Below are 24,350 nucleotides of genomic sequence, written 5' to 3' on the forward strand. Positions count from 1 at the left end.
AAAAAACCAATCAATCAATGGAAAAATGGGCAAAAGACCTGAATAGACATTTCTCCAAGGAAGATATACAGATGGCCAACAAACACATGAAAAAATGCTCAACATCGCTGATTATAAGAGAAATGCAAATCAAAACTACCATGAGATACCACCTCACACCAGTCAGAATGGCCATCATTCATAAATCCACAAATAACAAGTGCTGGAGGGGCTGTGGAGAAAAGGGAACCCTCCTGCACTGCTGGTGGGAATGTAAACTGGTACAGCCACTATGGAGAACAGTTTGGAGATACCTTAGAAATCTATACATAGAACTTCCATATGACCCTGCAATCCCACTCTTGGGCATCTATCCGGACAAAGCTCTACTTAAAAGAGACACATGCACCCGCATGTTCATTGCAGCACTATTCACAATAGCCAGGACATGGAAACAATCCAAATGTCCATCGACAGAGGATTGGATTCGGAAGATGTGGTATATATACACGATGGAATACTACTCAGCCATAAAAAAGGATGACATCATGCCATTTGCAGCAACATGGATGGAACTAGAGAATCTCATACTGAGTGAAATGAGCCAGAAAGACAAAGACAAATACCATATGACATCACTTATAACTGGAATCTAATATCCAGCACAAATGAACATCTCCTCAGAAAAGAAAATCAATCATGGACTTGGAGAAGAGACTTGTGGTTGCCTGATGGGAGGGGGAGGGAGTGGGAGGGATCGGGAGCTTGGGCTTATCAGACACAACTTAGAATAGATTTACAAGGAGATCCCGCTGAATAGCATTGAGAACTATGTCTAGATACTCATGTTGCAACAGAAGAAATGGTGGGGGAAAAACTGTAATTGTAATGTATACATGTAAGGATAACCTGACCCCCTTGCTGTACAGTGGGAAAATAAAATTAAAAAAAAAAAAAAAAAAAAAAAGAAAAAAACCATGCCATGTTACACAGCTAAAAAAAAAAAAAATAAAAAAAAAAAAAAAAAAAAAAAAAAAAAAAAAAAAAAGAAAGAGAAAGACAAATACCATATGATATGTTATATGTGGACTCCAAAATAGGACACAAATCACATATCTCTGAAACAAAAACAGATACACAGATTTAGAGAACAGACTTGTGATTGCTGGAAGCGGGGATGGAAACAGGAAGGGGGGGAAGGGAAGGATTGGGCATTTGAGATCAGCAGATACAAACTATTATATACAGGATGGCTAATGAACAAGGTCCTACGGTTAGCACAGGGAACTATATTCAGTATCCTGTGATAAATCAATGGAACAGAATATGAAAAATAATATATATATAATGTGTAAGTGAATCACTTTGGTATACAGCAGAAATGAAGGCAACATTGTAAATCAATGATACTTCGATAAAATTTTTAAAAGTTCCCGTCATGCATCGACACCATGACACCTCCAATCAAGACTCAATAAGGACAAGAATTCCTCCTCCTCTCTGGAAGGTGGAGCTGGGAGGAAAATCAGGGAATGAGACCTAGAAGAACATTCCATCCCTACATTTCCACACATGACCTGCTTGCCAAAGAAACTCAGCACATTGATCAGGCCTGCTCTCCCGTTTGAGAGAGGCCTCTCACTTAAATAAATCCTCGCCTTGCTTTCTTAATCTCCTGTCTTGTTTCTGAATTCCCCCTCCCCACCCTTTTTTTTTGGTGTTTAGGGCCAAACCCACAGCATATGGAAGTTCCCAGGCTAGGGGATGATTTGGAACTGCAGCTGCCTGCCTATGCCAGAGCCACAGCAACACCAGATCTGAGCCGCATCTGTGACCTACACCACAGCTCACAGCAGCGCCGGATCCTTAACCCACTGAATGAGGCCAGGAATTGAACTCGCGTCCTCATGGATACTAGTCAGATTCGTTTCCGCTGCCACAAGGGGAACTCCGTTTCTGAATTCTTTCTGCGACCAGATAAGCATCTACTCCACGACAGCGTCTTTGGCAAGCAGCAGCCAGGAGAATTCCGTAAACCTCAGGCTCTTCCGTCCCTTGCGCTTGAGAGGCGCTGCCTTCCTTCCCGCCATTTCTCTCATTCTCTCTCCTTTTCTCTGACTGTCTTTTTGTCTTTCTCTCGCTTTCTTATTGACTGGCGCATTTTTGGTCCTATTGCCACAACGATGCGCTGGGAGAGCCATAAAAGCCCCCAGGGCTCTCAGCAGGAGAAATCTTCCGGCAGAGGATGAGTGAGTCGTGGAACGGACCAGAGAGGATATGTCTGTGGACACATCTCAAGGAGATTTCCAGAAGCGTTTTTAGGCGCATGGTTAAAAGCATAACCCCGGCCGCTGCCCACAGCCACCTTCTAGGCCTCAGGCTGGTCCACCTGTGCCTGACCAGCCCTATCCCCTCCTGCCTACTCATACCTTCCTAGGCTTCCTTTCATGCCTTACCCCGCTGGAAACGGGTGGGGATGGGGGGATGCCACGCGTTTCCCAACCCTGCCAGCAAGCCTTCCACTTCTCACCGTTACAAAAAGTTTCCAGCCGTTCTCACAGGCCGCTAGGGACCCCAACGGAAGGAGCTTTGCCCTCTGGGTGTGCTTTACTCACCAATTAATTGTTATCAGGTTCAGATGTGTGAAAATACGAACTTCAGCCTTCACCGTGTGGCCGCTGAGGTTTCTTGCCAAGATTCATCGCACTGTGGGTGGCCTGTGTGGTACCCGCAGCAGGTGTTGGGAAGGTCCTGAGTCGCAGTCGGGACCCTTTGCGGTAAGAGGGTGCTTGGGGCTGCCACGCTTCGCCCTGCGGGTTCTGCAGTCGCCCGGCCTAGTCTCGCCCTTCACTCGCCCTGTTGGGGCGGGGCCACTCACACTGCGGGGCGGGGCACGCATGGCCACGCCCTGGGTATACCAGCCAATGACCGCATAGAGATTGCCAGCCGGGGTCCCGAGATTGGAAGTGCCCATGCAGGACCTCTGGAGCCTCCGTGCCACCATGATGCCTTCGGAGCTATCATGTCCCTACCTGCGTCTGGACCCCCGCCACCCCCAGATGGAGCATGCAGAGGGCACCCAATATCCAGGGGTGCTTCCCACAAAAGGGATGGGAAAAGGGAAGCTTTCTCACAAACCACCTCCCTGAACTGGCCAGAGCCTGTTTTTAGAAATTTACAACTGTTTTAGAGAAAGGGTGATTCCCTCACTAAATGGGGCCTAGAACTATGAGGTTGTCTGTTCCAGGTGAATATATTCCAGCTCACAGAAATTAATCACTGGCCACAGACTCTATGGAGAAGCCTTCAGGAAGGTCGTTTTATCCTGGGTACCATGGATGCCAGGATAGGACATGGGCCCAGGGCCCGCAGGTCTGCCACACAGGGGAGTAGTTAACTCACATTGTGGCTGGGATTGCTGGGACTAGGTGAGGGGGACACTGGAAACCAGTCCTGTCTTAGGGAGCTCCCACAGGACCGCCTTACTCCAGTGTTCCTCTCTGTTACAGAGGAAGAATGGGAAATAGCCCAAGGACTCACCTCTCCAGGTGCCTTCTGTGTCACTGGGACAAGTTTTCTCTAGATTCTTTAAAATGAAAAAAACTTATTTTCTTTCGTAACACACCGCAACCCCAATATACCCTTGAGGACCATGAGACCTGGCCAGAGAAAGGAAGTCTCAGCTAGAATACCATCCCACAGGTAGACATTTTGCAAAAGGCAGGGAAAATGGACTGAAATTTTTTATGTTCAGGCTTTTATGGCCCTAAGAGAGAACCCTGAGCTGTACAAGTCTCACCTTCTACATAAAAATGGAAATTCCTGATCATAGAATCAATCCTGCTTCCTAACAGCATCCAATCCAGAGCAAACCCCTGCTTCCTTGAAATTTCCCCCACATCACTTAACACAAGTGCAAGTTCTGTTCTAAGTGCCTTGTACTGAGAGGCCCTGTGAATCCTCATCTATGCCTGTACACAACCTCCCTCCCGACAACAAATCAGTCAGTCAAACTTTGTTCCTGGTGGTCTTTGGCTAGAGGGCACAGACCAGTGGTCCACAGGTGGTCAGGTTCTGAGTCTGTCACCAAGGTGCTAGACCCAGCCTATGAGAGAAAAAGAGAAGAAATGGAAGGCACAGCAATGATGAGAAAAAAGTTTCAGTAAATAGAGCTGAGGTATAGCTGAATCTCCTGACTAGGGTTCCAATTCTAACTCAAGTTGCTCTGTGCCCTTGAATAAGTCACACAAAAGTGGAAATACATTGAACCTTCACAGGGTTGCAATGTTCAGTCTGAAACAAGACTAGGATGAGAGTGAGCTGTGCACAATGACAGGCATGCCAAAACCACTTGCAAGTTGAGGGTGAGACTGGAGCTTCAGAGAACATGAGCTAAACGGAGAGAAAGTGGAAATCTGATCATTTCAGCGAGAGAACAGAGCAAAGAACATCAGGTTGAAACAAAGCTGGAAAGAGGAACATGGGAGATACGGAAAAGGGGAAACCAAGTTCATCCCAGCTGGGAATTCTCTGCCCTAGAAGCACACATACTTCATCTTACAGGCATCTCCCCGAGGGAGAAGGGATTTCGGGAGGCACTAGGAACAACACGAGAGAAATGGTGGGGAGACAGCCAGGATTGGACAGATGAGTGCTGTGGGAGGGGTCAGGACAGACGGACGGAAGAGGGACATCCACTCTGGGAATGGATCCAAAGTCCACCTCTGAGTGTGGGCTGAAGTGGGACATCCTTGTGGGAGTATTCCACTTACCTTCCTCTGCATGTCAGAAGGAAGCTGCTGCCAAGGGAGGCCCCAGCTCACAGCAGCCTTTGTGATACTCTTCTCAAAGCTCCGCCTTGGGTTGCCTGAGCAGTCACCAATGTAGAAATGCATAGGACACCTGTCAGGAGGGCCCTCATTAAAAAGAACACAACAAACGTCAGTGAGGCTGTGGAGAAAAGGGAACCCTCATGCACTGTTGGTGGGAATGTAAATTTGTGCAACCACTGTGGAAAACTGTACAGAGGCTTCTCAAAAAACTAAAAATAGAGTTACCATCCGACCCAGCAATTCCATTCCTGGGTATATATCTGGAAAAACCAAAAACACTGATTCAAAAAGATACACACACTTCAATGTTTATAGCAGCATTATTGACAATGGTCAAGATATGGAAGCAACCTAAGTGGCCATCAAGAGGTGAATGGATAAAGAGGTGATGTACATATATACAGTGGAATATTAGCCATAAAAATGAATGAAATCTTGCCATTTGCAAAAACATGAATGGACTGAGAGTATTATGCTTAGTGAAATAAGTCAGACAAAGACAAATACTGTATGTTATCACTTACATGTAGAATCTACAAAATAAAACTGATGAATATAACAAAACAGAAAGAAATTCGAAGGTGTAGAGAACAATGGTGGTTACCACCAGTGGTTACTAGTGGAGAGAGGGAAGTGGGGAGGGGTAACATAGGGGCTGGGGTATAAACTATAAGGTAGAAAATAAGCTATAAGGATATATTGTACAGTAAGGGGAATATAGCCGATATTTTATAATAACTATAAATGAAATAAACCTTTAAATTGTGAATCATTATCTTGTACACCTGGAACTTATATATTGTATATCAACAATACTTCAATAAAAAAGTACGTCAAAAACAAAAAAAGGAGTTCCCACTGTGGCACAGTGGAAACAAATCTGACTAGCATCCGTGAGGACCGTAGGTTCCATCCCTGGCCTTGCTCAGTGGGTTAAGGATCCGGCATTGCAGTGAGCTGTGGGGTTGCCCTGAGCTGTGGTGTATGTTGCAGACAAGGCTCAGAGCCCGCGTTGCTGTGGCTGTTACAGCTACGATTTGACCCCTAGCCTGGGAACCTCCATATGCCGTGTGTTCAGCCCTAAAAAGCAAAAGAAGGAAGGAAGGAAGGAAGGAATGAAGGAAGGAAGGAGGAAAGAAAGAGAAAGAAAGGGAAAAAAAGAAACGCACAAGCCTTTTAAGAACAAGAACAGACCAATAATGGTTATTGCCTTCCAGAGACTTAAGAAGCCAAAGATAACTCAACTTTTAACTGGAGGGTAGAAGTAGAGGGTACCAGTCAGAGGGTCGTGCTTCTAGGAGGGACTAGGCTAAAGGAACTGTGAGCTCAAAGAGAAGAAATTGAAAGGTGGGTGGAAGATTTTCTAGGTGTCCCTCCTGGGCCAAGTTAGCTTGAACAGCAGGAAGGCTCCCTGTGTTGAATAGTGCTGCGGGCTGGATGGTCTTTAAGTCTCCTGTCTTATCCCACGGCTGATGTTTTTTTAGTGGAGAACTTTAACTGGGAGACGGTCAGGGCCCCAGGTGGGGAAACGCAAACACCAAAGGAAAAAAGGAGGCCCAGACTGAGAGAGTGCAACTGCTCTTGCCCTCCAGTGGTGAAACTGTTCATCAGAAATGCCCTTGGCAGCACAGATAAACTGATCCTTTTCTGTCTGCCTGTGTCCTCTGGGATTCTGCAGTTTCCTCACAGGCTGGTGGCCTCGGATCTCTTTTTCGTGGGCTTCTGCACCCTGAGGAGGGCCCCAGGTTCGTCACCTCCACCCAGAGACCTGTCTGGAAGGTTCCTTGAGGGCCAGGCCAGGTGGCGCTCTTGGCCTCTTCTGTGTTGTTCCACCCCAAAGGGAATGCAGTTCCAGGTTCTCAGCTACGTGGGGGTGGAGGAAGCTGGCCTGGTGGGATTGTGGCTCTCTCCTGGTGGAAACCACGGCGAGGCTAACCGGGCCAACCAACCCTGTGATTCCCCCCCTCCCGAATCCCGCCATGACTCCCCCTTCCTTCTCTCCCTCCCCTCCCCAACTTGGCTCAGGACCCACCCCTTCTCTGGACCTCACACTCCCCCACCTCTCCTTCTCCAGGCCTCAGGGGTCTCTCTCACTCTCTGGCCCATGAGGCCTGGGTATCTTTTGCCCTAATTGTCTTCACCTGGTCCATTTTAAATATTGTTTAAACAATGTTTTAAACATTGTTTAAAATCGTGGCTTGGACGTGGGACGCAGGATGGAGACCAAGGCCGTAGGTTTAAAAATACATCTCCAGATGGGCCTGCTCCTCCCCTGGGAGATGGTTGGAGGGAAGAGAGGAATGAGTCTGGGCTCAGGCCCTTGCCTCACTGCCCCAGGATGGAGCTTCGCTTTTGAAACTAGAAAGAACTGGATGGATTAGGAGCTGAAGTAATCCAGGATCATTGGGTGGGGATTTTTGTTGTTGCTGTCACTTTGGGGGGGCGGGCCTTGGAGGAGGCTGGGAGGGAGATGCCCCCTATGCACCAGGTCCCCTTGTGACAAGAGCATTTTCGTGGGCATTTCCTGAAAGAATTTGACCAGCAGAGAAGACAAATCTCATTGATTCCCTCCCCCTTTCCTCATGTTGTCTCTTATTTAGCATCTTAGGGTGGCTGTCCAGAGAGGGGTGGGAGGCAATATTTGTTCTGCCGAAGTTCATCCCTAACACAGCCATGATCTTCAAAATACTCTTCCTGATTTTCTGGGTCCCCAGAGAACCTGAGAAAGGGGAGCTGGAAAGTGACAATTCAGAAACTTCAGATGGGACTCAAGTATCATAGAAGAGCCCCATGTCTCCACCCCAAACTCTGGGTATGGTGAGTAGGATAAAGGATGCTCCAGGGCGCCACCATCCCAACTGAGCCTGCTTGGTTTCTTTTATTTCTCTGTGGCCTGAATATGAGTTTCATTTCCCCTTCAGGTGAGAAAATACTAGGTTGCTGTTCCTAAAGAAATAATAGTTCCCTGTGCAAAGGTTTGGAATCCAGGTTAAGTCTTCAGGTGACCTGCATCTTACAGGTGCAGAATCTATAAACTTCTAGCTGCTGCAGCCCCCAGCATTCCTTAGGGCCATGATAGTGTGCATGACTTTCTTTTTCAGTATCCCAAATGAAAGTTATTAGTTAAAGAATATTGCTGAGAAATCAACACAATATGCTTTAATTAGTTTATAGATTAATGTAGCTTATTTGCTAAATACTTACAATGTGTTCTGTTGCCTTGGGAGCAAAAAGGCTAGAAACCAAAGGGCAGATTTGGGAAAACTGGATAAAAATTGGCAAATAGCTCTTACCACAGTTTATTATTACCTCACCAGCCAAGCCCCACATTCTTTCCTCTTCTAGTTTAGAAGTGTTTTAACAACTTGGGAGAGGATCTAATGGCATCCAGACATCCAGCACCCAGCATGGCACCATGTTTGTTGAATGAATAAACAAATGTTGGCACCAAAGTTTTGTAATCTTCCCACCCCCATCTCAACCCTCCTTCGTAGCGTTTTTCATGGCACCTTCTCCGCAAGCACTCAGCCTTAGCACTCCACCTTGCATGTAGTAGGTATTCAATAGGAGTTCACTGAAATAACTGGAATGAACTGGATACATGGCAGAAGAAACACCACACAGTCGAGTGCTACCCACACCGAAATTCTTCTGGCAGATCAAAGCAGATGTGATGCCATGTTCAATTATTGTTCAACCCTTGGCAAGGATCCGAAGACAAACAGAAACATCTTGATCTATTTGTGCAAGAAGTCTGTGCTTGGAGCATCTGTAGCAAGTATAAATTCTAATCTTAAAAACTGATGTCCCTAGCTTGGAGAAAATAAATTAGATTGATTCTTTTTTGAAAACATCAAAGACAAAGACTTCATTGTCTCAAAAGGAGCTTGTTGCCCATGTTATTTAAGGAAAATATAATTGAAAATACAACTTCATCTTGGATCTGTTGGACTGATTCGACAGTAGACATTTTTAAAAAGGTATATGGTGTTTTTAATCTTCATTATTGGAAGTACCTGTGTTGCCAGTGTTTCTCAAAGAGACAGTTATTTGCAGGAACATCACTGGGTTGCTTTTCAAGAGGCAGTGATGAAGATTTAACCCCTGATTGGAAAGAAGCAACTCTGAAGAACCCATTTCTCAATTCTTCTTCCTTCAGCTGGGCCTCAGTTTCCTCATTTTTAAAAATGAATGGTCACTAGATAATCTTTAACATTTCATCGAATTTTCACAATCTTTGCTTTCACCAGCTGAAACAAAGGGCAGTTGGTCAGCTAATGTCAGATTATACATCTATCTTAGCCTTTTGTCCTCCAAGGTGATTATGGAAGGAAGAATTTCTGCCTCAGTTGGGTCTCCCAAAGTACTGGTATTTATAAGTATTTACATTTCAAATGGAAATTCTGAAAATGGCAAGAGAGTGAAGTCTGGCTACTAAATGAGCCATTCCTTAGAATGGCTCACAAAGTATCTTAAAAATATAGGAAATCTGGATTAGCGTTTTTTATTTTTTCTTAAATCAGTTTTATTGAGATATAGTTTACAGGCAACAAAATGCACCCATTCTAAGTGTCTAGTTGATCAGGTTTGACAAATGATTGCCCCAAAGAACCTACCACCTCTATCATAATACAGAATATTTCCATTGCCCCCAGGAGGTTCTCTCCGGTCCTTCTGCCGTCAATGCTCATCAGACTGGGTCTTCAGTATTGACACATCTGCCCTGCACTCAGGAGGCCTACACCCTAGTGCTGGATGGTAGGCAGTTCTTCCACTAGTCTGTTTAACTGACTCAGCCTCTGTTACTGGATAAGGAGACAAGACTCCAGTTAGACCTTAGCTCCCCATGGTGACTTCCTACTTCCATGAGCCATTCTTGGTAGTCTCCCCTGCCTCTAACTCTTCCCTTAGGACAGACCACTCTCTCTAACAGGATGAGGATGTTCCTGCAATGTCTTCAACAGCTGAACACCAGTGGACTCTCCTCTATCCTTTCTTCCTGGCTGCAGAGCAGGGAGCCACCCCCCAGCTCCAAATGGGTGACAGTGGGGAGCAGAATTGCTGGCTGCTTCAGAGGCATTTTGTTCTTCTTCTCTCGAAGGAGCCCATAGAAATTATTAGAATTAGATCTCATAGGACTTCTTTACTTTTCTGAAGAATCATGAGGTATACTAAATGTATACTCAGCGGGAAAAACAATGGTAGAATAAGATGGCAATGTTAGATACAAAACTAGTTAATGTTCTATAGGGCAATAAAGCCATAAGCTATGAGGTTATCTTTTTTATTGGGCACAGTTATTTGCATCTCTACCTGACAAAAACCATTTGTAGCTTACAATTTTCTGCAAATGATTATACTCTTACAGAGTCTATGTCCCAATCAACAGGAAGTCAACCAAAATTTTTCATTTCCCTAGAGCACTAGATAACCTTTGAGCAAGCTTGTCAGACAGTCCTCTGGGAGATTCTGAAAGGACATTCAGGCCATCGTTTTTGCCTCGTTTTCAAGTTTTGAATAATTTTTCTTAACATGATTGACCATACTCCTGCAAAATAACCAAACCTGATTGGATCAGAGGGAAAAATGCCTCTTTCATGGCCTGTGACAGTTGATGGCACCACTGTCATATCAGTTCTCTCTGTCTCCAGATTTATCCTCAGTAACCTGGGAAGGGGATGTTGGCCATGTCTCAATAAAATCTGATTAATGAGTTTTTTTTTTTTTTTCCAGTTCCCTTTTTGATATCTTTCTGGTTAAGGAAAGGACCATTGCTCAGGAAATGATTGGCTTTCCTGGAAACTTGGGCTTGAAGAGTAAGACTGATTCATTCTTCTTTGGCAACTTTAAATTGAGCTTTTGGGCCCACTAGTGACTGACTTTTATAGAAAGACGTCTAAGCAAAAGAAAGAAAACAGGCCCAATCTTGAGTCATAGAATCTCTAACACCCAAAGTCCCAGGAGAATGCTGCTTTAAAGCTCTGCAGGGTCTATGCTCTCGGGAGCAATACTAAGTAGGAAGAAATATTGAATAAAAAGATCAGCAGCCACAAGAAAATTTTATAAGCATATTTTTTTCTTTTTTTTATTACTCAATGAATTTATTACATTTATAGTTGTACAATGATCATCGCAATCCAATTTTATAGGATTTCCATCCCATAGCCCCAGCGCATCCCCCCATCCCCCAAACTGTCTCCTTTGGAGACCATAAGTTTTTCAAAGTCTGTGAGTCAGTATCTGTTCTGCATATGTATGCATATATACATATATATATATTTTTTTTCATTTTGGGCTGCCCCTGGCATATGGAGCACCTAGGCCAGAGATCAGATCCCAGCTGCAGATCAGATCTGAGCTGCAATCACGACCTAAGCTACAGCTGCAGCAGCACTGGATCCCTAACTCACTGCACAGGGCCGGGGATGGTACCTATGTCCCAGAGCTCCCATTGTGCCGCAGTGGGAACTCCTATAAACACATCTTAAAGTGACTTGTGAAGTCTTGAAAGGACCGGTACTAGGAAGCAGGAGGCCAGAGTCCTCCCATCTGTCAGTCCCTTTCCAGCTGTGTGGCCTCAGGCAAAATCACACATGCTTTAAATTTCTTCATTTAAATTTTTAAAAAAAGAAAGAGGAAGATTATTAGTCCTGCTGTACTAACTTTGCAGGGTGGTTATAAGCAGAATGTATTAAGTGCCCGGCACAGTGGTACACATGGGCTAAAACAAAATAGTGTTTGTGAAAGTGCTTTGCAAATCCAAAGGGAGGGTATAATTAGTTGATAATCATTGAGATCAAAGATCCCTGTGAAAATTAGCCTGCAGGCTGGCCCCCTGGGTTGCTGGTGCAACCACTGGCGGAGGTGGGTGCGTGGGGTGCAGCGGGGGAAGGAGGTTGGAGGGCAGGTTCCTTCTCTACTTCCCAGGTAGGAGAGACTTCACCCAGGACTATCAAAGGATCCCTGCCTGTGCTCAGCCTACAAATAACTTGGGTGATGCTGCTGGTGACAGGCACAAGCAATTAGTGTCTCCCATAAAGAAAAGACTTGGCCCCTTCCAGCATTCTGAGACCCAGTGAGCCGGCCACCAGCGGCCAAAGTGCACACTGGATCCAAGTCTGAGGCAGAAGGGCTCCTTCACTTGCTCCTATGGAGCTTCAGACTTGGATTTGGGCCAAAAATATATATATTTTTCCCTTCAAATGACAGAACATCACAGGGGATTTTTTTCTCCCTGGCCCCCTCCCAACCCTAGTCACTAGACTTAAGTTCTGAGGGGATTCTAGTCCTCTGGGCCTGGATCCTGGAGAGGTCAGATCTGAATGTCCTGGGCCAGGAGGAATCCTGGAGGCGCTGAAGCCCTACACCAGCTGGTGCCGGACTCCTCCCTCCAGGTGGGGGGAGGGACGGGGCAACACCTGCTTTCCCTGGATTTCTTGGCTTGGGAGTATCCGCATTGAGGAATGAGTCCAGGGTGTCTGAGCAGCTGCCCCACCTTCCAGTCTTTTCCAGCTCCTCAGGGAGTAACCTGGGATCTCAGACCAGGGTGAAATCCTGTCAGACTGGTCCCACCACTGGTGGGGGTGTGGCGGGGAGGGGAAGGGAGAAGGGAGGCTTAAAGTCTCTGGAAAACTGGACTCTCTAGAGGCTGGGAAGACTGAAAAATGTTTTTGAGAGATTTAACCACCGCAGGATCTTAGTTTTGTTTTCAGTTTCTTTTGCTTTCTAGTAAGATACGTTCACATGGTTCACATTCGAATACAAAAGGGTGTGCAGGGAAGGCAAACACTGTCCAAGTTTCTGTTTCACAAGAACTTTTTTCAAACTTCTTTTTGAAACTTTCAAATGCCTAGAGGCTAGTCAGAGGCACTGACTTAGCTCTACCTTGGAGAAGAAGTGATGAGTTTCTGACTATCTTTAAAGGAGTGGTACTGCTTGCCCAGCTCCTTGTCACTGAGGAAAGGTGTCTTTTGGGGGATGGGGATGGAGCAGGGAGAAAACACTGCATAGTTGCTATGGATACCTCAAGCCACAGTGCTGGGGATGCTGCGCCCCTCACATATCTCCATTGGGGTCCATCTTTGAGCTGGGTGCCTGGTCAGGCAGGTCCAAACAGCCAGTCGTGGGCAGCCAAATATCACACTGCAATAGTGTTAGAAAATGAAATACCGCAGTTCCCTGTTCCTTGGCTGTGGAGCCCACATGGCTCACACTATGATGCCTCTCCCGGGAACATCTCTTTCTAGGGCTGCACAAATGTTGCTGTAGGGTCACATGCCACCTTGCTGGAGCTGACAGCTCAACGAGTTTGGAAACGATGAGGAGGAGTTACAGCATCTTTGAATTTCACACAATTAGCTAGAGAACTGTCAATTCACAGGAAGACAACCAGCTTGCTGAAGAAGAGACCAAGCCAAATGAGCAGACTATGGGGGATTTTTTTTTTTTCCTCTTCAGTGCTGATTTAACCAAGGCAGGGGGCAGGTGGGGGCCAACAAACCCAGACATTGTCATATACATCAGCTTTCCCACCTTGTCAATTTGATATTAGGATTTCCATTTTACAGGTGAGGAAATTTTGGCTCAGAGAAGTTAGGTTGCCTGTTGGGTCAGACAGCTTGTGTTTCACAGCTGCCTCTTAGCAATGCTGAGGTCTCTTCAGTCTGGGGACAAATGTTAACTACCCTTGCTGCACTGATGTAAATAATCAGGCCAAATCGAATGAGACTGTATTTATTTTGCAAACAAAATAGGCTTTGATTATCTTTTCTGTTTGTTTGTTTTGGCTAAGCTCTTGGCATGTGGAGTTCCCAGGCCTGGGGTGGAACCCTGGCCACAGCAGGAACTCAGCCTTGGCAGTGACAACGTTGGGATCCTTAACCTGCTGTACCACAAATGAGATCCCATCTTTGATTATCTTTGATAGAAATAGGGATAATTGTAGAGAGAAATTCTATGTTTCTCTAAAGACACTGTAGTATATTCTTGTGGGTTGTTGAATTCCAGCCATGCTCACTGTCTCTGAGAATTTTTACCCCTTCATAAACTGGCTCCTGACATTTGGGCAATTTAGTAATTAACTTGTCCTTTTTTTCTTTCTCCCTCCCAGCTTGATGCCACTGAAAACTAAAACCTGGCTGTCCAGATCCGTATTGGGACTTATTTAGAAGAAGGAGAAGGAGCAGCAGAAGGAGGACAAGCCCTGCAACGTGCAGCTGGATACCTCCGTGCTCTGAGCTGAGAAGTCTCCATGACTGTGACACTGATGGGCTGTGCTAGCACCAGACATTCAAATTGCAAGTTGGAAGATTGGTTGGCTTGGCACTGCTATTCTCACTTAAAATTTATTTGAGCCTGCCATCTAGAAATCTCTCGCTCACTACCCTATGGACACAAAAACTGAGGTTATAACTTGTTCTAACAGTAACCCTTCCCCCCTTCATATTCTATAGAAGTGTCGCTCCCTCATTAAAGTGCCCCACTGCCCACACCATATAAAGGCTTCATTTAGGGGACACCCTGCTCTCACCTGCACCACCACTTCTTGAAATGAAACTCAACTCTTTCACCAGAGTGACTTATTCCCAGTCTGAGAGACTATTCAGTAAGAAATGGGGCAACATACTTATATTTATTCTTTTTCCTTTCTAGGGCCCCACCTGCAGCATATGGAAGTTCCCAGTCTAGGGGTCTACTCGGAGCTGCATCTGTGACCTACACCACAGCCACAGCAACGCCAGATCCTTAACCCACTGAGCAAGCCAGGGATCCAACCTGAGTCCTCTCGCAGACGGTGTTGGATTCTTAGCCTGCTGAGCCACATTGGGAACACCTAGATTTATTCTTTTCCCCCTGTTCAGTCTATGTTTTCTCTCCCTTTGCACTTCTCATCTTACAAGATGGAACCCAAATCTCTACACAGGTGCCAACTCAACTTTTAATATATGAAATGTCTTTATTTTTTCGAATGGGAGAATGAGAGATTCAGAGTATCCCACCCAAACTATGCCACCTGGCAGAAGGATTATTTTGAGCTGAAGGCAATTAAACAGCAGCAGACCCCCAAAATACTCTCTGTCCTCTCCTTCTCTGCCAGGAAGGAAAGGATGATTCTTAATCACCAGAGACAACTCTAGACAATCAGGCGTTGCCGTGAGCTGTGGTGTAGGTTGCAGACACGGCTTGGATCCCACGTTTCTGTGGCTCTGGCGTAGGCTAGTTGCTACAGCTCTGATTTGACCCCTAGCCTGGGAACCTCCATATGCCGAGGGAGCAGCCCAAGAAATAGCAAAAAAAAAAAAAAAAAGACAAAAAAAACCCTAATGCATGAAAAGACATTCAACATCACTAATTATTAGAGAAATGAAAATTAAAATTACCGTGAGGTACCATCTTACACCAGCCAGAATGGCCGTCATCAAAAAGTCTACAAACAATAAATGCTGGAGAGGGTATGGAGAAAAGGGAACTTATACTTTTGGTGGGAATGTAAATTGGTGCAACCACTATGGAAAACAGTATGGATGTTCCCATCATGGCTCAGCAGAAATGAATCTGACCAGCATCCGTGAGGATACAGGCTCAATCACTGGCCTTGCTCAGTAGATTAAGGATCTGGTGTTGCCATGAGCTGTGGTATAGGTTGCAGACATGGCTTGGATCCAGCATTGCCATGGCTGTGGCATAGGCCAGTGGCTATAGCTCCAATTCAACCCCTAGCCTGGGAAGCTCCGTATGCCACAGGTGCATCCCTAAAAAGACAAAAAGAAAAAACAGTGTGGAGATTCCTCAGAAACTAAAAATAGAATTACCATTTGATCCAGCAATCCTACTCCTGGGCATCTATCCAGAGAAAACCATGACTTGAAAAGATACATGTATCCCAATGTTCATTGCAGCTCTGTATACAATAGCTAAGACATGGAAGCAACCTAAATGTCCATTAGCAGAGGAATAGATAAAGAAGATGTGGTGTAAATACACAACGGAATTTTACTCAGCCATAAAAATAAATGAAATAATGCCATTTGCAACAACATGGATGGACGTAGAAATTATCATACTAAGTGAAGTTAGTCAGACACTGAGATACAAACATCATATGCTATCACTTATATGTGGAATCTAAAAAAAGGATACATTGAACTTCCTTGCAGAGCAGAAACTGACTCACGGACCTTGAAAAACTTATGGTTGCCAATGGAGACAGGTTGTTGGGGGAGGGATGGGCTGGGGGTTTGGGTTGGAAATGTAAAATTGGGTCATGATGATGGTTGTAGAACTATAGATATAATAAAATTCATTGAGTTAAAGAAAAAGACCCTAATCCCCATGTGATGGTATAAAGAGGTGGGGCCTTTGGGAGGTGATTAGGTCTTGAGGGTGGAACCCTCATAATTGGGATTAGTGCCTTTAGGTAAGAAGGCCTTCAGAGCACTCTAGCTCCTTCTTCTTAGTGAGGACACAGGGAGAATATGGCCATCTAAGAGGAAGACAGCTCTCACCAGGCACTTACCTGCTAGAGCTCTCATCTTGAATTTCTCAGCCTCCAGAACTGTTCAGAAATCCATTCCCATTGCTTATAAGCCACCAAGTTTATGGTATTTTGTTACAGCAGCTGGAAAGGAGTAAACAATTGTTGCTGGGCCCATCAAAGGCTAATATGAGATAAAGTTTGTAAAACTCCTCACACAGAGTATTTGCCTGGCATCCAGCTCCTTCCCTCCATCTGGCAGCCTCAAGTATGACACTTGCCTCAAGTTATCAGTGCAGTACAGCATGTGTCTCTATTCTGACAAATGTTACAGATGTTATTTCTAGGGCACCCGCTCTGTTGGGCAATGTGAGGCTGATGAACAAAGTACAAAACATGGGCTCCTCCCTCTGAGAAAATTACCACCTTGATAGGCAAAAGACATGCAAGAACAGACTTATTTTCTTAATGGCCGTACTCATGGCATATGGAAGTTCCTGGGCAACGCTGGATCCTTTTTAACCCACTGTGTGGGGCTGGAAATTGAACCTGGGCCTCCGCAGCGACCTGAGCTGCTGCAGTTGGATTCTTAACTCACTGCACCACAGTGGGAACTCCAAGTACAAACTTCTAAGTAATGAAACTAACGAACCTACTCATGCAGAGTGTTAGGACCATAAGGACTGTGGGCTTTTAAGAGGGAGGGCTCATGGAGCTGGAGGGCTTCCCGGAAGAGGTGGGCTCTGTGGTTAACTTTGAAACCTTGTTGGGTTTTTATCGATAGGAAGGGCAGCTTTTGGCCAGGAGTTGTCCAAGAGTGGCACAAAGATATGGGAAGGGGTGCCCATGATGCACCCTGAGGATTTTGAGCACCCTGAGCTTCACCTGTTGGGGTGGAGCTCTGAGGTTGTGGCTTGAATGGTGGGAGAGAGGTCTAGAGAGGTAAGGAGGGCAAACTGGAGGTGCCACACTGCAGTAGGGGAGCAGTGTTTTCTCCTCCAAGTTCACGGCTGGAGGTGCGGGCCCACTTGCGGCTTCCCTCTCCCACCACCCTCCCATTGCTTTCATTCTGGTGGCTGGTGACCTGCACTGGGCTTACAGCAGTCAATGGCAAGGGTGGCCCCTATGGGGGTCAGGTCCTGAGAGAGTCACACAGAGGAGGCTCAGGTTGCCTCAGCAAGAACAGAACAGAAGGAACTCTGGCCTCTAAGTCACCCACTGGCAGCCCAAAGCCTGGCTTTCCGGACCATAAACACATAGAGAAGATGGTATCTGCTGAGCCCATGTTGAACCTGTCACAGGAAAAACTCGGAAATATGGGTCTCAGCTGAACCAGGGGACAAGTAGCCAAAGCATTTAAACAAACTTGACACCTTTCTTTTTTTCCTGTATATTTGTTTATTTAAAAAAGTGTAGGAAATGAATAAAAGAATAAAATGCTATCTAAAAACTATCTACAACAAATAAATTATTTCCAGTGAGGCACTCCAGATCCACACGAACCAGTCCTAACCCTGACCAAGGTTATGTCCCATGACTTGTGTTTTTCTCCCCTTGACTCTTCCCTGAGTTGTCTCCCTCCCATGCAGAATACCTGCAGCATTGATCAGCCATGTCTGAGCCGGGCTTTGTCACAGGTATGGAGGATGGGCGTGAGGGCAGCCTGGCTGTGGCAGACTCAGCGCGGAGGGCACACGGCTGGCACAAGCTGGGCTTCAAGAAATGTGTTTGGTGTCCAGTGACTCTGAAACATCTTACAGAAGTGGGGCCTGGGCTTCAAAGAAGAGCTGGGGGTACCTTGGGCTGGCTCCCTCATGGAGGCAAGTCTGCAGAAAACATGAGATCCCCCTGAGCTCTGAGGAAGACTGCAACTTGGCCTGCAGTTCTGAGCACTTGGTTAAAAGAAAACAGCCATGGGGGACCTTGTGTGTGAAGGTGATGTGTATGATGAGAGCCACACTTTGCGGTGGGATGCAGAGCGCTGACTGAGGGATGCTCAGAGGAGGCCAGGAGGTCGGAGAAAGCAGAAGGCCAGGGCCCCAACAGTGATTGCAAATAATGACACAATTTCAGCGGAGGGAAGGAAGCCACAACCCTCCTCTGGCCCCCAGCATCTCAGGGCAAGAGCTTGGGGGTCCCTGGGCAGAGCCAGCCTTTCAGAAGTGAAGGAATCACAGGCAGCAGCAAGGACATAATCGAAAAAGCCAACCATACTCTTCTTTTTGGAGGGAGATCAGGAGACCCTGAACGCACACCATTTAGGGGATTGCAAAACTCCTTTTCACGGAGGCAAAGTAGCAGGTGGACAAGTCTGGGCAGTGTGTTTCTGAGGTGAAGTCACTGAACACAACAACATGCATCTATTTTTTAAAGGAGGTTCTGCCACAGAAATATTGACCTTGGGACTGTGCTGACAAGCTATCCTGCAATCACTCTCCTCCCGGCTGAGAGAAGGGGCCATAAAGGCAAACGCCCACAGGAGCTGGGTTGGTAATTAGTATAAAAGAACGTGGACTGTGTGTAAAAAAACTTTCCTGACGCACACACCAGCCTCAAGGCTTGTAGGTTTTTTTTTTTTTTTTTTTTTTTGCTATGTCTGTGGCACACAGAAGTTCCCAGGCCGGGGGTCAAGCTTGCATGACAGCAGGGACCAGAGCTACAGCAGTGACAACACTGGATCCTTAACCGCTAGGCCACCAGGGAACTCTCAAGGCCTCTCATATTTGATATGAGATACGAGTCCCAAACTTTCTATTTCATTACGAGAGAAGCCACCTTGCAGGGCGCTGACCCACAGCAACAGAGGTTCAGCCTCAGTGAGGGAGGCAACAGGGTGTGGGGAGGGTTGCTGTGAGCTCCCTCTAAAGATGAGCTGCGTTTCAACTCCAGCCAGCTGTTGCTTGGTGAGAATGTGAGAATCTTCTGATCTGGATTTTTCTGTAAATATTTTATAATGTTAAATGGTGACCGATTCTTTAAAAAGCTGCTGCAGGCTAAAAAGAACACACTGGTAGGACGGATCATTTTGCAGTCTCTCCTGCAGGGGCAGGAAGGTGTGGCAGGCAGCATTAGAGGTCCATGTCCTAACCCCCAGAGCCTGTGAATATGTTACCCTACAGGACAAAGGGACTTTTCAGCGTGATTAAAGATCTTGAGATGGGGGTGGGGATTATCCTGGCTTATCCAGGTGGGTTTTATAAGTGAAAGTTCCTTGTCAATAGAAGAGGGAAGCAAAAGTGTCACACTGCCACCATTAGAGGCAAGGCATGTGAGGAGCCTCAAAAAGCTGGAAAAGGCAAGGAAACAGATTCTCCCCTGGAGGCTCCAGAAGGAGAAAAGCTCTGCTAACACGTTGATTTAGCTCAGTGAGACCCATTCTGCACTTCTGATCTCTGGAACACTAAGACAGGAATGGTGTTGTTTTAAGCCACCATGTTTGCGGCAATTTGTTGCAGTAGCATATTAAGTGCAACCTAATTTGTGGCACATGAGGAAACTAATATGGGTGGCCACTCTCTGGTTTATTTTTAAACATTGTAAGAGAATTAAAATACTCTGTAAATTTCTGTTTAAATGTCAAAGCATCCCCTCAGCTGCGAGAGCCGCACATGGCAACTCAAGGAAATTTCTCTTATTTCTAGGTCAAAGGACAGTGGGACGCAAGATGGATTTCTGCAGTGGGATAACCAGATTCAGAGAGAGAACCAGAAAGTCTCTTATCAAAGCAGATGTGTGTCAGGGTCCTCAAAGACACACCCTTTTCTGGCTGAACAGACGGCAAATTATTCCTACCTCCCAGGGGACGAGCACATGTTTATCTAGTGGTCAGAAGTCAGAATCCAGCCATCTAACCATTTAGCATGAGTTGTCACTATGTCAGGTGAAAAGAGCTACATGGCTATCCACTCGACTTCTTAAATACACAGGACCACCAAATAAATAATAATAATAATAAAAAGCACATTAACATTTTCATCCAGGGGACCCCAGTGAAAGCGGGAACTCAGGTGGGCTCCAAGGGATCAGAATTGTCAACCAGAAGCAGTCTAAATCCAAACTCAAATCCAGGGCTCGCTGGGACCCTGTCCTGGGCGACTCAGCCTCTCCCTTCTCATCCCGAGCTGGTTTCAACCCATCCTGAGTTTAGAAAGACATGCACTGTGACGGCTGTATCCAGATCACAATTCATCATTCTCAACATCTCAACATCGGAATGAGTCCACTTGGAAATCAGAAGTTGGAGGTGCCTCCTGCTGTCCTTCCATGTCATTCCTCTCCTTTGGGGTTTCTTTTTGGGAACCCTAAAGGGCATCTCCGTGCCCTGCTTTATGCAAAGTCTCTGGGGCAGGTCCAAGTTATTCCCCAGGCTCCGTGGGCTTGTGGGCATCCAGCAAGGGGGTGTCAGTGTTCCCATTGCTTATATTCCCATCTTTGGGGTGGGAGAAGGCATACGGTTCGCTCTCAGACTCAGGAAGGAAGCCAGGGGATGGCTCCTCTGTGGTCAACTTTGCAGTCGGGGCCCTGGAGCATATGGGGGGTGGGGAGGGTGGGCGGTCCCCTGTGGGGCCCTGGAAGGGCCGGTAGGTGTCCACCTCAGGCTGGAGGAAGGACCCGTTGGCATCCTGCAGCAGGTGCCCATACACCATGGTGTCATCGATGACGGCATACACATGGGAGTCATTGTCCTTCCGTCTCTTCTGAAACTTTTTTGGCTGCATCGGCATCTGGGTATTGACGTTACCATTGTAGATACCCACAGCCGGGCCCTTGGTGATCTTCTTTTTCCTACTGAGAAAGGGAACAAGACAGAGTCAGGGAGAAAACGATCTTAGAGGTGCGTCATTTGTACCTCCCGCCTGGAGCGTAGATCCCTCAGGGTTCTGACCGTGTCTCCCCCAAGGCCCTCAAATCACTTGGCATTTGATGCTGAAACTGCTGCCCTCAGCGGAAAGCTATCAGCTACTGTCTCCAGCTTCCAAAGTGGAAACAGGCAGAGAGTGGTCTACAGGGGGCACTGTTAACACTACCTGGGTCTGAATTCGAGTCCATGCCCGCGTGGTATCCAAGGGTGGAGGTATCTGACATATCCCCTTTCCTACCAGAAACAGGTGGTGCGCCAAACCAGATGAGGTTGTCAACAGGCACAGATATGCCCTGGCCAACCTTCTACCATCTCTGAGTTCTTTCCTGTAGCTAATACTTCCTCTCACTCCTGCACGGGTACAAGCTAAGGCTGTCTAGATTCTAAATAATAACATATAGGACTCAGGATGGGAGGCTGTATCTTAGTTTTTAGCTGCAGGTGGGGACAGCTGGATTCAGCATTAGCAGAGGGATCTGGTCCTTTGAGCAGGAACTGCGGACAGAGGAGAGCCACAAAGAAGACAAAAGTGAGGCTGGGGAGCCCGAGTTCCTCCATGATGCCATTAACGTTCGGTTTTTCAATGTTCTTTGGTACTTGGACGAAACAGGCATTAGCACTTCTTTGCCTCTGAAAACAAAGCCTCGCCCTGTACCTCCACGAGTCAAAACCAGGGGATGCTGACTTTCTAGCTGACCGGAGACTCAAATGGAGGGCATTAGCTCAATTAACATAATGGACAACAAAATGCACCGCTGGTGGTTCACTAATTGTGAGCCTGTATTTTTCTGAAATAAAAATAAATCAAGTACATGCCACTTATAAAACTGGGTTCTCTGGCCAGGATGACTAGCTCCACAGGCTCCAGCCTGAAGCTCTGCAATGATGCCCCTCCCACGTGCTCCTGCAGGGCCCTGTTGTCCCTACCAAGCTCTTCTCATGCTGTCCTGACACCGCCTCTTTATTCGCCTGCCTCTTTAGTCCCTTTGTCCCCACAGGCAGCAGGAGAAGAGACCATGTCTTGTGTATTCCTAGCACCTTGCCCGGTTCCTAGAGCCCAGGAGACCCTCAGGAAATACATGCTTAATAAACCAGTGCAGTGGTGCTGTCGGTCCTCCTACCCCAACCTGGAGACAGACAAGCCCTATGCAAACCTGCTAGCCAGTGGCCTTCCCCACAGCAAGGCTGGGGATGGTAATTCTCAGACCTGGGGCACTTTAGAGATGGAAGCACATGCTACCCGCCCCCTCCTCGCCTATCTCACTCCTGATGAGGAAGCTGGGCCCAGTGTCCATGCCATCTGGGTGGGATATACCATGCTGCCCAGACAGAAAGGTTTCTGGAGAGAAACAATGCGATGATATTTTGTTAAAAGAAGTCCTATCCCCTCATGTGAGATGTGTACACCCCCTTCCACAGAGAAGAGGCCTCCCCTGGACCTGCCATGGGCAGGCCCGTGCTCATCAGCAGAGACAGTTCTAGACGGTTTCACTGCTGATCAGGAATTTCAATGGTCGGCTCACGGCCCCAGTTAATAAAGAAAAAAAAATTTTTTTTTTTTAGCTTTTTGAAAAGGAAAATAGATGTCCCCCCTCCCTCATGGCTTTAATCAGAAAGATGAGCAGAAGTGATTAAATCTGGTAGCAGCATGTACTCTGTCTGAAAAGGTCAACACTTTCATAAAACAGAAGCCGTCATCCTGAGGGGGTGGAAGGTGAGACCGAGCCCGTCAACTGGCTCTTCCTTCCTCTTGCCCACAGGGCAGGCTTTTGGGTGCTTGTCTGGAGTCCAATAAACAAGCATAAAACAGACAGTTTGTCTGAGAAACTGGAGAACGAGCTGGGCAGCGTGCGTGTGTTTTCCTCAAGGTGACAGGGAGCGGGTTCAGAGGCCTGGTCGGAGGGGCCTATGTGAGCGTTTTTCCTGCTAAGGCCATCCCTGTGAGGACCAGTCTAATGAGCAGGCAGTAAATCATTCACAGGCTGTGAATTAACTTGTCCTGGGGCTGGTGGGTACAAACTGCAGGATAAAATGGCACCACCCCCATAGTTTTGCTTCGTTTTTTTCTTTTTTTTTTCTTTTTCTGAAAGGTAGGTCCCCCACTCCCCCCCACCCCCCCCCGCAACCCCTTCCAGGCATAATCCACACCCAACAATATTATTTAACGTTGATCTCAGGGGCAAAAATGGAAAATGAGGAGAAAAGTCAATAATTAATGACAGGTCTGGTCTGTGTGAGGTAAGGAGGCCTCAGGTCAGGTGAAGACAGTTTGAGAAATTCCACCTACTTCTTCTTCACAAAACAAATGATGAGTCCGAGGGCAAACAGCAGTAAGGCGCCACCTCCCACCACTGCGATGATGATGACAGTCAGGTCTGTGAGCAGAGACACAAGGGAGGGAGATGAGGAGATGTGTGGGGTGAGGCTGGTGATGAACCTGAGCAGATGGCTGCCATCCATTCCTTCCCTCCCCATATGCACATGCCTGTCCTCACAGGAAGGGGAATCTGCTTCCTTTCCTTTTTTTTTTTTAGAGCCACACCCTTAGCATATGGAAGTCCCCAGGTTAGGGGTCCAATTGTAGCTGTAACCACCAGCCTACACTACAGCCACAGCAACACCAGATCCGAGCTGCATCTTCGACCTATGCCACAGCTTGGGCAATGCCGGATCCTTAACCCACTGAGTGGGGCCAGGGATCGAACCCGCATCCTCATGGATACCAGACGGGAATTCCTTTCCTCTTGAATATGGGCTGTGCTGGTTGTGGGCCTAACTTTTTAGAAATCTGGCAGCTTGTGGCACTTTCTCTCTGAGGCAAAGCCAGCCACCGTGGGAGAAATCTGACTATGCTGGGACCACCACGTGGTGAGGAAGCCCAAGGAGCCATGTGGAGACTCCATGAGGAAAGCAAACCAAGGTTTCCAGCTTTGAAACTGAGCAACAAATGAACCATCCCATCCTCCCTCTGGCTGGTCAAGGGAATTGGCTGAGGCCCCGGGTATCTCAGAGCAGAGATGAGACACCTGCTACGCCCTGTCGAAACTCCTGACCCATGGAATTGTGAGCAAACAAACAGTGATCATCTAAGCCACTACAGCTTGGGATAGTTTGTTATTCAGGGAAAGACAATAAAGACAAACTGGGGGACCTACCAGAGCTACTCCTGGCCTATCCCATGTGCTCCCCCAATCGCCACAGCCAG

The 24,350-nt window shown here is 46.8% G+C and overlaps 1 protein-coding gene and 1 long non-coding RNA gene across 3 annotated transcripts in view; both read right to left on the bottom strand.

Annotated features, from left to right (window-relative positions):
- Positions 1–2,860, bottom strand: part of LOC146397290 (uncharacterized) — a 30,166-nt gene extending 27,306 nt beyond the window's left edge. The window contains exon 1 of the long non-coding RNA XR_014822930.1: positions 2,595–2,860. This is a non-coding gene — a long non-coding RNA (uncharacterized LOC146397290). The remainder of the gene's footprint in view (positions 1–2,594) is intronic.
- A 16,356-nt stretch (positions 2,861–19,216) lies between these two features.
- The window catches only part of CDCP1 (CUB domain containing protein 1), a 60,224-nt gene continuing 55,090 nt past the window's right edge, over positions 19,217–24,350 (bottom strand). For both annotated transcript variants that reach the window (XM_005669452.4, XM_084988038.1), the window contains exons 8-9: positions 23,433–23,520; positions 19,217–21,072 (exon numbers count right to left, since the gene is read on the bottom strand). In XM_005669452.4, coding sequence (XP_005669509.1) covers positions 20,640–21,072; positions 23,433–23,520 — 521 coding nt within the window. In that variant the 3' untranslated portion in view covers positions 19,217–20,639. The remainder of the gene's footprint in view (positions 21,073–23,432; positions 23,521–24,350) is intronic.

Source organism: Sus scrofa, chromosome 13 (genome assembly GCF_054392235.1).
Source record: "Sus scrofa isolate SSC_HxYL_T2T_F1_AM1 chromosome 13, Sscrofa_HxYL_maternal_Yorkshire_Landrace_v2.0, whole genome shotgun sequence".
Lineage (NCBI taxonomy): Eukaryota > Metazoa > Chordata > Mammalia > Artiodactyla > Suidae > Sus > Sus scrofa.